General features: G+C 40.4%; 1 protein-coding gene across 2 annotated transcripts in view; it reads right to left on the reverse strand.

Moving 5' to 3' along the window:
• adamtsl4 (ADAMTS-like 4) overlaps positions 1-5,180 on the reverse strand; it is a 45,497-nt gene extending 40,317 nt beyond the window's left edge. Inside the window, exons 1-2 of one of the 2 annotated variants that reach the window (XM_044116008.1) lie at positions 4,998-5,180; positions 2,207-2,273 (exon numbers count right to left, since the gene is read on the reverse strand). In XM_044116008.1, the coding sequence (XP_043971943.1) occupies positions 2,207-2,273; positions 4,998-5,020 (90 nt within the window). In that variant the 5' untranslated portion in view covers positions 5,021-5,180. Of the gene's footprint in view, positions 1-2,206; positions 2,274-4,570; positions 4,780-4,997 lie in introns of those variants that run through there. The other variant, XM_044116009.1, reaches the window with a different exon arrangement.
• Positions 5,181-17,324: the final 12,144 nt, after the last annotated feature.

The raw sequence follows: 17,324 nt of genomic DNA on the forward strand, positions 1-17,324 counted from the left end.
GTAAGTGTGAGTGCCTGTATGTGCGAGCCAGCTGGTAGCTTTGATGTTCTCCTCTGTGGTTGTAGATAAATGTTTTTCCTCTCATTTCATAACTGAACTGCTGGCCTGGTTGGCAGCGAGGCAAACATGCGAGCTGAACAAAAGTTGCCATTGAGCAGGCACCAATCTGTGCCCCGCTTCCCTCCGCCTTTTATTTACAAGTGCTTAAATGTGCTTAAAAAGCACAGCACATGCAGGTAAATGTGCTGTGCTTAAGTGTTTGCGGACGGGTGAGTGGGGACAGGAGTAAGCACCAAATATTTCCCACCGCATTAATAAGAGTTTCTGTCGCCGTCTGGGGTGGAAACGGTGGGAGGCTGGGAGAAAAGCAAGGAGAAAGGTTTGCTTGCTAGGGTTGGATGTGTGTGCTGCTCTGTCGTTAATGAGTGCCATCAAACACACAGCTGCCACATAACTGGAAGTATTAATGAGCTGCAAGCAGTGACCCCTTCAGCAGCCGCCGCTGACCTCTGGAGCTACTGGTTAAACTCCTGCCGCACCGTACAAGCAGACCTGATGGACTCTGGTGCATTAAAAACCTGCCGACTTTCTTCTTCTCAGTTGTGAAAATGTAATTTAAACTTTACAGATTGGGCTGCAGGTGTGCAGCGATCTGGCGGATGGAGACTAAGCAAAGTTGAAACTGAAAATCTGTGCAGATATTTGTGAAAAACCTTTAAAGTGACCTTAAATGTCATAATAAGTAAGCCAAAAAAGTTCCTCTGTCCATCCGAGGTGTACAAATGCTGCTTTAATATAAGGTGGAAATTTAATTCAAGTTTAATTTGTTTCAGTTCAGTTTATTTATGCACCATCAGTTCAAATCTCTAGGAAGCAGTCAGCCTTTGAATTCATATTTTCATTTACTCAGCTTGTCACAAAGAAAACATAAATAAAACAACTAAAATATATACGTTACAAACCTTTTGAACGTATATATCTTTGAACTTTTGAACGCTAAAACCTTTTGAACTTCCACGCTATCTGTTATATTAAACAATGTTGTATGATTATGAAGTAGACAAAAAATGAGATTTGGTTTTTACATTTTCTTTACAAATAAAGATCTAAAAAGTGTGATATTGACTTTTATTTTGATACACATACATGAAAAGCAGCACGACTCAGAGACTCAAGAGTCTAGAGCACTGTTTACAAATCACCAAATCCATGTGGAGCAGTCTTGTTTGCAATAAATTTATGGTAGAAGGCGCTCTGTTCAAATAAAACCAAAACTGAAACTTTTGTTTCTCCTTCCAGCGGGACAGCACCCTCGGACATACAGACAGAGATACGCTTTGATTTAGACCAAAACATATTTATGGCCCAGTCAGTACAGACCCAACTCTAACTTGGCAAGGCTTGAAAGTCAGTGGTGCTCTCTATCCAGTCAGTTCAGCTTGAGATGTTTTCCAAAGAAGAAAGAGTAAAGGTTTCAGGCTCTGATAAAGTCATACTGACTTAATTTTCAAATCAACACAACACTTTTAATTGCAGACAAAAAGACACAATGTGCCCGTTTCTTTTCACTCTTAATTGTGCACTGCTTTCTGCTGATCTTGCACATAAAACAATTCCAATAAAAAACGTTTTGGATTGTGGATTTAATGTAACAGAAACATTGAAGGGGTAAAAATTATTTTTGTGAAGCACTGAAAGTGCTACTTAGATTTTCAAATTATTATTATTATAAAGATGCATGGGTTTTTTTTTTTGTGTAGAAGGAAGTCATTTACTCAGAGTGAACTGATGAATGAACAGGGTGGTCACTCCGACTCAAAACAAGGCGGGCTGGAGTTTGCATGCTCCCCAAATCCAGTTATCTTTACAGTTTCTATAACTTCCCTAACAGCTCAAATTACTATAAATGTTCATTTTACCCTGAAACTCTTTCTACATATCACAATATGATCCTAAAGTCACTGCAACCTTTAAAGACATGCATTTAAAGGGTGCAGATTGCGGCAAATAAAGCATTTTTAATTGCATTTTTGAATATTATACTCTTGTTTTCTCAGTGTTTTTGGAATAATACTTTAAGCCCACAGGAAAAATCCAAATCTGTCCTTTGACTCTTGTCCCCTTTTCACCCCTCTGTTGTGACAAAGTTTTTTTTGGGTTAGTTTTTTTTTTTTTGCTGACCCAACTGGATGATCTAATGACTCACCTTCCTCTTGGCAGAACTGATGGTCAATGAGGTCGTGACCACCACAAAGCCCCACAGCAAGCAGAGCCTGGGGGGGAAAGAGAGGGCGAGAGATGAGGCAGACATGCACAGGATTTAAAACAACAGCAGGCTGAATAAGGACCTTCATGAGGCCCAGAGTTGTTCCATGACATAAACGTGAAATCGCGGTGAAGCTCACAGAAGCTTTCTTTATTCCCTCTCAGCGTTCGTTGGGAGAACGTTTATGTACGGAGAACCCCCTATTGCATGTTCCAGTGACCTGTGTTTACTGTGGAAACCAATCATGCCACTTTCTTTCCCTCTACAGGAGGAGAGTGGGCTGGTAGAGCGGTGGACAAGAGTTTCTTCATCCCGACATCAATCTGGGAAATCCAAGGAGGCGTTAACAAACAAACGGAGTTTAAACAGCAAGCAAGTTTTTCTTTGGAATGCCTCTCCCAGGGACTGCACACACCCTGAGGATGTGGTTTAACACACACACACACACACACGCATGCGCTCCTCCTCAGCAACCACACTCATAGCTCAGTGGTGCAATCAGTCTGTAAAATTCATTTTGAGCAGCAAGGTTTTTACTCTTTCTGGAATACTTTCGAAAGTGTTCTCATCCCTTGTGATAGATCAACATGAAGTAGATCATATCAGTGAATGGGAAGAAACTCAAACAAGCCTTCTTGTCCCTGCAGAAGGGAAGCACACTCCGCACCATGATGCGCCCATCACCATGCTTCACCATGGAAACATAGCAGTTTGCATTTAGGTTAAAAAGTCTTATCTGGTCTCATCTGACCAGAGCAGATTATTCCAGATTTGCCACATGGCTTGTGGCAAATTGCACAATTTGACTTGTGATTGTTGCAGCCTAAAATTACAGATTTTGCAGCATCTTTTTCAAAAAGTTGTGGCTTGGGATTTTTTTTGCAATAAGATGATATTGCAAAAAAGTTTTAATAGCTGCACTCGACCTTCCTAAAATGAGGATTTCAACAGTTAATATCTAAAGTGCAAATAACACTTTTAAATACCTTTTTGAAATAGCACCCATAATACAAATAAACTCTTGTTTTGAGGAGACGTCAAAGTGCAGAAGAAAAGCACACACAAATGGTGCAGAATATCTCAAAATGTTTTTTGCAAAACAACAAAAATGTGAAACAAAAAGCTAAATTAAGGTAACTGGTCAAGATTTAACTGGGTTGCAGTTATTAGTCAGAACAGAAAGAAATACAGATTAAGTCGAATTTTCAGAAAAGCTGCAACGACTAGTGAAAACTGGAAGTCCGTGCAAAATTTGTGAATGGTGAGGGAATTTGCATTTATAGTTGTGATCCCATAACATTCTGGAGGGACTGATCCTTGCTTTACTAACAGACTTTCCCACCTGAGCCGTGGATCTCTCCAGCTCCTCCAGGACGGAGTTACGGATCTCTACTTCTCTGATTAATTCTCTCCTTCCCAGCCTGTCAGTTTAGGTGTAGGGCCATGTCTGGGTATGTTTACACTTGTGTGCTATGCTTCTAATTTTTGTATAATTAGACACAGACATCATATTTGAGCAAGTCTTGCCACACACTCTCAATTAGATTTAGATCTGGGCTTTGACTGGGCCACTCTAATACTTGAATAAGGTTCTAAGCATTCCCATTGCAGCTTTACGTTGCCTCAGTCTAAAGTCTTTTTCAGCCTCTCACAAACCTTTTCCTTCCAGGATGTTTCTGTATTTAGCCCCTTCAGTATCTTAGCTATCCTGACCTGCTGAAGAAACACATCAACACAGCATGATACTGCCACCACCTTGTCTCAATAGAAATGGTGATTACATCAGCTGTTCAAAGCTTGGGATATTGTTTTATAAACAAACCCTGATTTCTCTATAGCTTTACTAATGATGCCTTTGTAGAGCTGCTACATTTCTACTAGAATTATGAATACTTTTCCAAGGCACTGCAACTTCCTATGGGCTCACATTTTGGGGTATGAGTGACAAAAACAGCTTTAAGGGTTTTAATTTTGCTATAAAAGCAGGATAATTTCATATACATGCACTTGTTTCAGTTAGAAGGCAACCTATAATGATTTAACAAGCTCCAAAACATCGAGACAAGTGCACTGCAGCTAGACGAACTGGACGGTAGTCAGAAAATGAACCCCAAACAACTGGGTTTAGATAGACGCTGCAGCCTCACCAAGCGAGGGAGAGCGGAACCATGGCCGCAATCAGCAGTCCGCAAGCCACATGTAGGCAAAGTAATCGGTCCTTTCTTCCCACTGTGGTGCACCGCCGCGGTCTCTGGAAACTTCCCCACACCACACAATTACCCCCGAAAAAAAAAAACAACTCACAGAGGTCCGGCACAGAGCCCTGCAGCCACACAACAGAGCCGCTCAGGCCGAAGTAACGACCCCCTACCGGGCTCCACGTTTCCCCACACGGCCGCTACAGTGGCACATTGTAGAATAAACCCCGAGCAAAGAGAGAGAGACAGGGAAAGATTTACATCAGGGGGAAACCTCAGGGGAAAAAAAATCCGCCCTGAGGAGAAACAGGGAGCTCCTGCCTAAAAAGTACGCGCCTGTGGGTAAAGACCTATGCGACTCTGCGCCCTGTGCGCAACATGTAGGCGTCGTGCGTAAAACCAAAAGCCAGAATATAAAAGTTTTGAAAACATCTCCACCACGACCAGCTTTAAAGGATGCAAACATGTGTCGGAGTGAGCAGCAGCAGCAGCAGCAGCAGCAGCAGCAGCAGCTGGAGAAGTCCAAGTTTTACCTGAACAGGGAACCGAACTGCATACTCCAGCAGTCTCTCTTCTGACGCAGGTTATCGACGGGGTGTCCAGATTAAAGGTCCGGTTCGGTCCTGGAGGACATGTGATGAAGTTCCAGTCAGAGTTTCTTCTGCTCTCAGACTTTCTGTCCCCTTCCCTCTGTCACAGTCACTCCCCGTGATTTCTACCGAGTGGGAAGGGTTGAGCTCCCACCTCTCTCTCTCTCTCTCTCTCTCTCTCTTTCTCTCTCTCTCTCTCTCTCTCTCTCTTGCTCTCTCTCTTTCTATCTCTGCTGATCCAGTTCAATCTACAACTTTTTGCGGATCCTTATTATAAAACTAGTGACACTTGGACAGATTACACAACTCTCCCTGCACTCTCTCCCACTTCCACACACTCACTCTCAAACTGTCACAGAGTGACCATGCAACGCCTTGCAAAAGTATTCACACCTCTTGGACATAGGGATGGGCGATATGGATTTTAAATGTTTTATCACGATATTTTTGGTACTATCGTTATAACGATTCACGTGTAACGTTTTTTTAGTAACTGTATGACTGTGTGCAGTAGTCCTACAAACACAAATATGCCTTTCCGTTTGTAATGTGTTTCTTTAGGATACCAGTCAAGTGAAGAAGTGTGATTTGTATCCCTTAACTAGAGATGACAACTGTAATTTCAAATTTATTGGCATTTATTGATACTTTCATTGAACAAACAGTGGAGAAAATAGTAAAACTATCAAACTTTTGACAAAAAGGACTGTTTAATTGGAATCTATGGTGACAATAATAAATCAAAATTGTTATCATAATAAGAAATTTATCACAATAAATGATAAACAATACAATAAATGCCCACCCCAATTTGGATACATGTATTTTATTGAGATATAATGTGATGGAACAACAGATAATAGTGTATTATTGTGAAGAGCACATAAAAATTCATCCCATCTTTTTTTTTTTTTTTACAAATAGAAATCTGAAAAGTGCAGAGCGCATTGGCATTCAGTTCCCTTTACTATGATGCGTCTAAATAAAATTAGTAAGTGTTGTGTTGTGTCAGAGGTTTGTTAGAAAACAAAACAAAAAGCATCATGAAGCTCAAGAGTAAAGTTGTGGAAAAGTTTAAAGTAGTGTTATATTATGAAACTGAATGTCTTGTGGAATTTGGTTCAATTCATCATCTAACAATGTGAAAAGTTTGTCACAGCAGCAAAACTACCAAAATACAGCTATGGACCCAAACTTGAAAGTTGGGAAATGAGAGAATAAGTCAAAGAAGCAGGCAGGCCTGTTGTCAAGGTGACTGGGGAATCTGTCCCCATGACAACAGACAACTTGCCACAAGACAAGTAGGGAAAAAACGCAGACATGTGAAAGAAGGAGTTCGGGTTAAATGAGCTAGAAAACTCTTTATGTGGTGGAAAACTATTTATTTCATTCTATCCTCATGATGGGACACGGTGGTGGTGGTAGCATGGTATGGGATGCTTTGCTTCTGTAAGGATTAAGAAAGCTTGTCTGAGTTCTTGGGAAGACAGGTGAAGCTAAATAGAAGACACCTAGCTAAATGTACTCTTATTTTTGCTCCTTTCAGCTATTAGCTATCAGATTTTGCAGTGTTTTTTATAATTAGAGTTTGTTTTGCAATACTTTGGCAAACTTCAATAAAGATTGTTTAAAGAAAAAGTAAGGAGTGACTGAAACAAAGGAGACAGAGGAGATGATTACTGAGATCAGGATTAGGTAGAAAGTACAAAATCAGGGAGCTAACAAGAAGCTCTGTAATAATAATAATGAACACTGGGATGATTAGTACAAACTAAAAATAAACATGACACACTGACTGCAGTGAAACATAGATCTGTAGCGTTTTGGACTGGGAGGCTGAATCCAAATATATGCCACTTTTTTCCTGAATTATGCTCCGATTCCTGTTTGTTTATCCAAAAATCTTGACGAACTATAACAAAATCTGTGGGTGGACTGTGACAAAATGTAATAAAAATAAAAATAAAAAAAATTTCAAGGGGTTTGAATAGTTTTGCAAAGCTTTCTAACTTTCACAGCTGCTGTCTTGTTACACAGTCCATCATCATAATGGGCCGTTGTGCTGGTCACACCGATCGGGAGGAATGGTCCACTTTCCGTCAGAAACAAACAATATTCTGGCAGCAGCTGCAGCCAAGACTCTCTCTGGGACAAGTTCAAAGGATTACCAGCTGAACATCGTCAGATACATGAATACGCATCATTTTTATTTTACAGTAAATGAATGAAATATATCTGTTGGCTCAACAGAAAGAATTTTTTTTACACGATACAAATTAGCTTGGGTGTTTTTTTTTTTCCCTTTCATGCTCCAGCAATTTGGAGCCCAGATAAGTGCACCCAGGAGAGAAGCCACTTCTGAGACTGCATTATGAGTGTGTACATGTAGATGTGTGTGTTTGCGGGCTGGGAACTCCTCTCGGCTTTGGTCTGAACCAGATGTGAGCCAACTTGTTTACTCTGTGTGAAGATAGAGATGCAGGGAGATTTACAGTAACTGGCTTTTTGAAACACAGAACAGGCAGCGAAGGGGAGGAGAGACAAATGGGTGGAGATGAGAAGATTGACAGCTGAGCCTTAAAGGCTTTACTCAAAGTCTCGGGAACTGGTTGATGTTTCAGACTAATATCATTTAACAAGAAACCATTTTATTGGTTAAAAACAAACAACCTCTGCCTGATTTAACTAGTTAAAATATCTAAACCTGAAAAAATAAGAATGGTGTTTTTGTGTTTTTGGCTTTTCAATAATATTCTTTATATTGTACACACTGTGCAAATATATTCCAACGCTTATGTTATTGGCAAATTGTTCAACATTATAGCCACAAATGTGTTGAATTTGATTTAATGTTCAACATTTTTACCAAACATACATATACATAGCTGAATGTATTCTCCTGATTGTGGAAATGTATTGAGCCACTTTTAAAGTAATGCCCCAGAATATTATGTATTATATTACAATCTATGCTTACAAAGTTATTTTTATTTATTTAATTTTGCACCACTATGTGCTAATTTATCACTATGTAGGTGAACTCCATCAAAATGTTGTTGCTACCCGTACCCATTGTCATTATTTCAATGAAAACAAATTAAATACAGCTCTGGAAAAATTTTTAACTTAACTTAAAATGATCAGTTTCTCTGATTTTACTGTCTATAGGTTTATGTTTGAGTAAAATGAACTTTGCTATTTTATTCTATGAACTACTGACAACATGTCTAAGCAATAATTTAATATTTATTATCAGAGAATGATAAATGGTCAAAATAACGGAAAAGATGCAGTGCTTTCAGACATCAAATAATGGAAAGTAAACAAGTTCATATTCATTTAGAAACAACAATGTTTATATTTTAACTCAGGAAGAATTCAGAAATCAATGTTTGGTGGAATAACCAGGAGGTTCAATGCAGTGAAGCCTCTTAATGTTTCCCAGAGCTTTATATAAGAACCAATCACCACTGGAAGTCACCTAGTTAGAAAAATATGGCCAACTGTGTGTAAGGTAATAAATACAGCAGGGAAATGATTAGGCAAGCTATGCTAACTCTAGAGGAGCTGCAGAGATCCACCGCTCAGGTGGGAAACTCTGTCTACGTGACAATCATGCACTCCAAAAATCTGACCTTCATGGAAGAAAAGTAAATGAAGTCCTGTTCTCAGTTTACCACAAGCCATGTGGGGACAGAGTAAAGGTGCTCTGGTTAGATGGGACCAATGTTAAGCTTTCACATATACATGGGAAATGCCCAGAGTTTGAAAACTAATACAGCACATCTCCTCAAGCACATCATCCCTACTGAGAAGCTGTGGGGAAGCTTTTCTTCAGAAAGAGCAGGGAAGTGACTTGATAGGAAGATCTGTACATTTACTTACAACTTTGTGTTGGTCCACCACAAAAATGGAATAAAAAAATAGTGAAGTTTGTGGACATGAATGAGACTTTGCACACTTTCTAAGTGGAGAAAAATCTGGTGCATATTATACGTTGTAGAAAAACAAAGTTGCTTTATTTTTCATGTGGTGATTTTTCATAAACAAGTCAGAAAATCTATTCCTTTCTCTCATGAAAATGGAATATCTGAAGTATTTTATAAAATTTATGTGTCGTATATTTGACCGAATCTGGTTGACATTATTGTGTCTTTAATCTTTTAAGTCTGTTTGTGCTGCAGCACAGCTGGATGGGTCATTAATAAAAGCAAAACAAATGTCACTGTTGGCACTTTAAGTAAAGAAAATGCTGGAGAGCTCGCATGATTTAACACCATGAGAGGAGGAGTTTTCAGTCAATCACACACAAAGCAGCGCGTGAGAAGACAGCAAAACCGAAGAGAAACAAATAACGGCAGGAAGAGAAGGAGCTTTGAAAGTTAGGATATAGTTTACATCTAATTAGGCAGGATTTGGCAAAATAAACAAGCATCTGAAGCACATTTTCAAAAGTGTCATATTCCCAAATGCAATCCCAAAATTACAGATTGATTCAGACTCAAACTTATAGAACCAGGTTAATTTATGAGCTGTTTCTGAAGTTTAGCGACAAATATTTACTAAAAATGCACCGTAAATGTTTGTGAAGTGGTTTTCCTTTGGTCTACGTTTGCTCCAGGGGGGAGAAGAGTCAGGGTATACAAAAACGAGAGATCACAGAGAACAGCATGTTCCTACTGAACATATGTATGGAAGTACATGTATAATCACAGGCTAGAGGTCTTCAGGGCACAACATAACCATTCTACTGAATCATGCTCCAATTTATGGCATGAATGTAAAAGGATATGCCTTAGCACTGGGGAAAGTGCTGATTTCTAATCAGTATGTGCAACATGTGGAAAAGATGGATAATAACTTTTTGAAATCAGCAAAGAATCCTCAATATCTCTGATACACAGATAGCTGTCATTGTCAACATCTGTCCACTTATTTGAGATTTGGGACAGCATATCCAGGAGGGAACACCAGAAATCCCTCTCCTTAGTGATGTCCTCCAGCTTCTTTGGGGTGTCCCAAGGCATTCCCAGGCCAGATGGGATAAATAATCCCTCCAGCAGGTTTCTGGGTCTTCCCTCTACCTCCAAAGAGGGAAGTGGCCAGGAACCGTCCAGATCAGATGCCTGAATCACCTCAACTGACTCCTTTTGATGCGGAAAAGCAGCGGCTCTACTTCAAGCTCCCCCAGAAGACCGAACTTCTCACACTTTCTCTAACGATGAGTATGCCAGCATTTGTTTGCACATGTCATGACAGTTTGGTGTGAGACGGTTGATCTGTAAAATAAATTGAGCTCCTCTGCCTTCTCTCAGTGTTCCCAGAACCTCACAGGAGGAGGGTCTTATTGCTGTCAATCATGCTAGTCCCTCCTCTTCCTCTCTGCTATGCTGCAGCTAGAAGAACTTGTTGTGAATGCTAAGGCTAGTTAGCATGGTCACTGTTGATGGTTGACAAATAGTTTTCTTATAAAGGTAAACTGTTTCTCCGCCAGTAGCACATCGAAGAACATATACAAGAGGTTGATTGACAGCGCTAAGACCTTCCTCCTTGCTCTGATTGGTTGTGGTGTATTTCTTCAGATTACAATAGCAACACAAGGAGGAAGTAGTGGAGCTCAATCTTTTCACAGATTATTTGTCTCATCTATTGTCACGACAGGAAGACAGTTTTAACAAATATGTAAAAAAAAAAAATACATATTTTTTTAATAAAAGTTACAGGAGATTACACAAAAAATGTTTATCATTTTATTTAAAAATTATATGTTGACCCTAGTTTATACAATTCTCCATAATCACTGGACTTTTTTTTTTATTGCCATTACAGCGATTAACAGCTTATTTTAATTGCCGACCAGATTTTATTACTGGTGTTTTGACAGGCTTTGCTTGGTGATGAACTCCAAGTCTTTTAGATTGGAAGTCCTCCTTGACTTCAATCTTTAGCTACTTCAACAGATTTGTATCTACAGATGTTCGTATCGCTTTCCAGTCAAAGGAAACATGCTGGATACATTAAAAATTCTCATAAATCTTAATCTGCCAGGGGTATGAACTATTCTGAGTACACTGAATAAAGTCATTAAACGAAAGCAACAGATTGAAGTACTAAGATAAAAAAAAAAAAGAACATGGTATGGTTCCAGTCCAGCCTCTTCGGCAGCATCACATCACTCTCAGCATTGGTTAACTATTTCCATTAAGAGTTCCCACCCTGCTGCTGTGGCGCATGCTTGGAGGAATGGTCGAACATATATCAACAAACCCCAAGCATGAGATGTCCCTGAGCCGCACCAGCTGCTTTTCCTGGACGCCTTTCCTACAATATGAAAACAGAGATGGTGATGGAGATTAGTGACTTCAAAGCCAACGACTGAAGAATAAGCCGCAATGCACAGAAGGCTTTAAGATTTTATCTGTAAAAAATAATAATAAAATAAAAAAATGCTAAAGGCGTATCGAGAATGATGAGGGCTGAGTCCACAGGATAAAACACACACATGCATCCTCTGCAGCTCCTGGTGTGTCAGATTAGTGAAATGGGGGTTTTGGACTTCTGAGCACCATGTCTATCAGTAGCTACAATTAGCCAGAGGTCATTGCCATGGTCACCGGTGGTCCATGACCATTTTAACCCAGTGCAGCCTTCCTCCCTCCCTCTCCCTCCTCTATCTCCATCTTCTCCACTTTCTTCTATCCCTTCATCTCTGAGACTCAATGACTTACGTTCTGGCCTGCTGAAAGACACGCACCACCACCCACATGAACCTAATTAGCATCATGTCCATCTCAAGCACTCAGCACAACACAAATACAGCCAGTTCGGGCCCTGGGGGAGGTCTATATGTAGCAGCAGATTTGTTGTTTGTCTCGGCCTGCTGATCTGAGTAATAGCACTGCAGATCAGAGTCACAGCTCCCAGTGGGAGTGATAAATCAACTTAAAAAATAGCTTCTTGCATGCATACACACACCCTGCTTTTAGAAAAATACACATCACACATCCCTATAGGCCCAGACGACAGAGGACCACAACTCTTTCACTGGTGAAGTTAATGAGGCCTGCATGGTTCCTCACACCAGCAGAGGAGCCTCTGATGTGCCCCTTAAAGTTCAAGAAAAAGTTCAAAAACATGAAGACTGCAGTCCTGCTCCTAATCACAAAACACCCGATTGAAGTGACAGAGTCCTGGATTGGTTCAGATCCAACTTGGCAGAGTGAACTTTCCCTGTTAAACTCTTGGCTTGTGAATCCTTCTACTGTGGGAAACCACAAGGCCGAGTTTTAGGCCCCCTTCTAGTTACACTGTATTTGCAACGACGCAGCACTCTACCATGGAGGAATGGTCTGTTGTTCCACCGTTAGTGTTTTTGTGTAGTTGTCCTGACACTTTAGGAAAACTCATTTCAGCAACAAGGCATTTCAAAGTGCTTAAGATGACAAGACAAAACATCAGCAACATTATATTGCTGTGTCAAAATAAAAGAAAGTGGTGAAAAGTTGAAATACAGGCAATAATTTTTTAAGTTCCAGTTATTAATAATCAAAGGCAACTCTAACTAATGAGTTTTTAGTCCTTATTTGAAGGAATTTAGTGTTTTGGTATTTTTGCAGTTTTCTGTAAGTTTGTTCCAAATTAGTGGGACAGAGAGACTGAATGCTGCTTCTCCATGTTGGGTTCTGGTTTCTGGAGTTTCGGAGTAATCTAGAACCGGGAGACCTGAGTTATCTGGAAGTTTGATCTAACAACGACAGAATTATAATGTATATTAAAGTTTATTTTCTGAACTACAGGGAGCCAGTATAAGGACTGGCGTGATGTGCTCTATTCTAGTTTTAGTGAGAATGCCAGCAGCAGCGCTCTGGATCAGATGCAGCTCTCCAAAAGACCTTTTAGGCGATTTTGTACCTCAGGGCTCTTTGGTGGTCATAGGAGCTGGTGGCACTGACTGAATGGCGGCTTTCATTATGTTAATCATTGTTTGAATACAGCTATGGAAAAAATGAAGAGCCCACTAAACTGAACCCCATTGAAAACCTCCTAGCAATTCCAACAAGTATTAATTTCTGATCTCTTCCTGAGTTAAAACATCAGTATTGTTGTTTCTAAATGAATAGCAACTTGTTTTCTTTGGATTGTTTGAGGTCTGAAAGCACTGCGTCTTTTTCATTACTCTGACCATTTCTCATTTTCTGCAAATAAATACTAAATTTTTGCTTATAATTTCAGTCATGTTGTCAGTAGTTCATAGAATAAAAGAACAATGCTCCTTTTACTCAAACATGTCCCTATAAAAAGTAAAATCAGAGAGACTGATAATTCTACGTGGTCTCATAATTTTTTCCAGAGCTGTATATGCAAGAATTAGCGAATGACTGATTGTGATATAAAGTGCTTTGGCGTCCTCTGACTTTATAAAGTGTCTGAAAGTGCAAGCCATTTACCACTTTTAGAAGCTTTTATTAAAAATCTGAAACATAATTTGTGTTCGTTGGGCTCATCGTGACTTGGGCTTTTTCTGTAAAGATTTCAGCTTTTGTTTTTATCTGCAACCATAGCTATACTTGAAGTGGGAGTGCGCATCAGCAAAATCTCATCTTAACATGATGTGCCAACAAAACCAACGACCTGAAAGCAGATCAAACGGTGAGAAAGCTCAAAGTTATTTTTAAAGCTCTCCTTTATTCTGCTCCCTCCATCTTTCTGAGCCGACCTCAGCACATGTGAACTTTACATGAAGGTATGTTGGCACAAACTGCAGGCCGAACAGGGCAAGCTGGTGAAAGCAAACTGAATCTAGGCGACGTTTTCACCTAATTTACACAAAAATATCTGGTGAAGGCAGCTAGGAGGGGAGAAAAGATGCATGACCTAAAAGCACTTGCAGCCTGAGAAGTCCTGGTCGAGGGAGAGTGAAAGAGAGAGAATGACAGACGGGGACACAAAGGAGGCGCAAAGAAAGGCAGCCACAGAGCAGGATGAAAGGGAATGCGAGAGAAGGAGGTAATGGCAGATTAGAGGGGAACAGAGCATGTGTAAATGGAGACTAAAAGAGAAAATGCTCTGTGAGAGAGAGCTGATTTGTCTGGCTCAGATGGAGTCAATATTTGCTCCATTCCACCAGCTCTGTGCCAAGGTACGGATCAAAGAAAAATGTGCGATCTAAAAGCACTGCAGAGAGACCGGGGAGAAATCAGTTACTTACTGTCTGCTGTGGACGTGGCTGGGAGGCCAGATAGAGAAACAGCGTGAACATGAACATACACTCAATAAACCTCAAGAACAGTAGGGATGTCGCTGGACATCCCTGTCCAGCGACATCCCTGTCGCTGGACAGGGATGTCCAGCGACAAGTTTGAGAGTGCTTTTTTAAGCACTCTCAAACTTTGCATGGTTGCCCCACTGGCTTGTGTCTGTTTCTAAATGGGTGACAATTATAGCCCACACACAAACATACCAGCCTTTCAGAGAGGTCAATCAACCTGTTTTTGTTTGTTTTTGGACAGCGAGAGGAAGCCGAAGCACCCAGAGAAAACTCTGACATGCATGACAGAATGTGTAATCTCCACTCAGCAAGACCTCTAATGGGATTTGAACCTAAAAACTGGGATACTATGTGGCTAGGGTTACCAAAAAAGGAAAATGATATGCAACTTGTTATTAGACCAAGATATCATTATGTCAAAGACAGGGCACCTTGAGTTAATTCACTGAAAGCAAATCCTACAATCATTTAGCAGCATCTTATTACTTATGAATCCTTCTCAGACAGACCACACTCTGTTAATCTGACTGTGCTGAACTGAATGGCAAGAAACTGGATTTAAATTCTCAATCTCTTTTGGATTCCCTTTAAATTGATGGATTAAATTTGATTTCTAATAACTGGATTTGAGCCTTTTCACTTTGTATCTAGTAAGGTTAATTGGGATGAATTACAGAAGTTTGAGAGAACTCTAAACTTTAAAGTAGAAAAATGTGCAGCTAAGTTTGAGACCTTGACTACATGGCAGATGTATTGTTTTCTGGATTGGCAGCTTTGTAAATGCCAGCCAATATCGTCAACTGGCAAAGATATTTCATCTTCCCTAGCTGGATTTTCTTTCAATATTTTAGATGAGCTCTATGAACAAATCTGCAAATTGGTGGAGTTTTTGTAAGTAACTCAGAGTAACATTCTATAGAAAAATCCACAAAGAGGTGAATCCTGAGAAAAGCGCGATTCCACTGTGGTTACCTTGATGGTAACTTCTATTTGGACTCAGTGATAGGATTTTCCCAGGTCCCAGTTGGAAAAACAACAAGATCTGTCTTGGGGAAATCGGAGCTCACCAACCAGGAACCAATATGGCTGTTAGCGAACAGAAAGTGGTGAAAGTTGTAGTTATACACTATTGTGTCTTGTTAGACCAGTGCCATAGTGACATACTCCTGCTTTTGTGTTTGAATGGATTAATCCCAGTTGTTTCAACTTGCAACAGAACTCTGGTGTAACCTCATTGTTCTGTGCAAAGCCCAGACCTCCAACCTCTGAGAAAAATCGAGTGCAGCATGAAAATTTTGGCTACAGAGGAATGCCTCCTGGACGCCTCCCTGGTGAGGTGATCCGGGCACATCCTGCCTGGAGGAGGCCCTGGGGAAGAATCAGGACACGCTGGAGGGACGATGTTTCTCAGCTGGCCTGGGAACGCCTTGGGATTAGCTGGAACAAGTGGCTGGGCAGAGGGAAGTCTGGGCCTCCCTTCTGAAGCTGCTACCCACGCAACCCGACCCCGGATAAAGAGGAAGAAAATAAATGGATGGATGGATGGATGGATGGATGGATGGATGGATGGATGGATGGATGGATGGATGGATGGATGGATGGATGGATGGATGGATGGATGGATGGATGGATGGATGGATGGATGGATGGATGGATGGATGGATGGATGGATGGATGGTTACAAAATGGAGAATGTTGTAAACTCTACCTGTGTAGAACTGCTAATAAAAAACTTTAGCCTTGAACAGCTTTAGGCTCTCAGGATCTTTTTGTTTTAAAGATTTACACAGGTAATGTCTGCATTATTGCCTCCTACTGGTGCATCACAGACATTACAGCTCTTTTTTTACAGAGCTGGTGTATATGTTAAGTTTTTATAAAATCATTAGACCAAAATTGTATCTATTAGGTCCTTAGATAATAGTGTAATCACCTCATTAGCGACTTTTTTCTGCTTTCATAAATTAATGGATTAATAATCAACTGACTGAGCCAGAGCATTTTGATGTGTTTGCAATTAGTTATAAATCTGAATTTATATTTAGTCTCATCTTGCTGCATCAAGTCCATCACATTTCAGAAAACTTTGGGGAAAACATTTACATTTGTTTCACTGCATTCTGTGAAATGAAATTCCTGTCATATCAAAACTAAACTCTTCTTCTTGATATGAACAATTGGTGGTTTAGTCCTGCTGTCGTGTGCAAAAGCAGATGCATACATGTGAAAACAATAGGCTTTTTCACAGCTGATTCCCCACACCATGAAACCATCCTCTCACGGCCTCCATGTGCAGCGTTGTGTTGAGTCAAAAGGTCTCGACAGAACCGCAGTTCAGACGCTTCTCAAGTGAAATCAGACGGGGACAACAAGAGGCAATGGGTGGAGTTCCCTTAAAGAGGAGATACAGTCGTAACTAAGAAGACAAGAACAAGTTCAGCTGGGTTTTAATTGGCTGACAAAACTGCTGGTGGAACCTTGTTCCAATTACTCACACAAAGACCGATTGTTGCCCGCTCTCCGTCGCCAGGAGGTCACATACATCCTCAAAACAATAACAAACAAATTAGACTCATGTTTGCGTGAAATGAACCCATAGGGTATGGCTTGGCACGGCTCAGTTATGCTTGGCACAGGAGAATGTGTGAGAGTGACGCTGCTGGATAAGAGCTTGGTATGTTTATGGCTGATTGGTTTTAGACCGCCGAGTGTTGCATCACCGCCTGCATCTCGGCCAAGTGACCTCGTTGAATCCGTGCCCTGTTCATTCACCAATTTGAGAGGACACTGACGACAGACTGTGGTCAAATATGGCTGAATTACTGCTTTATAAAGAAGATAACCAAAGGGTAAAAAAACATATTTGGTGGAAGCTTCCAATCTCTCATCCAGGTGAAAACTGAGGTAAATTTTCATCCCCCATGATGAAAAAACATTGTTAGGAAAATTCCTGTTTCTCCCCAAATCTACAACAATCTGCTTTATTTTTAATATATATTCAA

The sequence above is a fragment of the Gambusia affinis genome, linkage group LG05 (assembly GCF_019740435.1).
Source record: "Gambusia affinis linkage group LG05, SWU_Gaff_1.0, whole genome shotgun sequence".
Lineage (NCBI taxonomy): Eukaryota > Metazoa > Chordata > Actinopteri > Cyprinodontiformes > Poeciliidae > Gambusia > Gambusia affinis.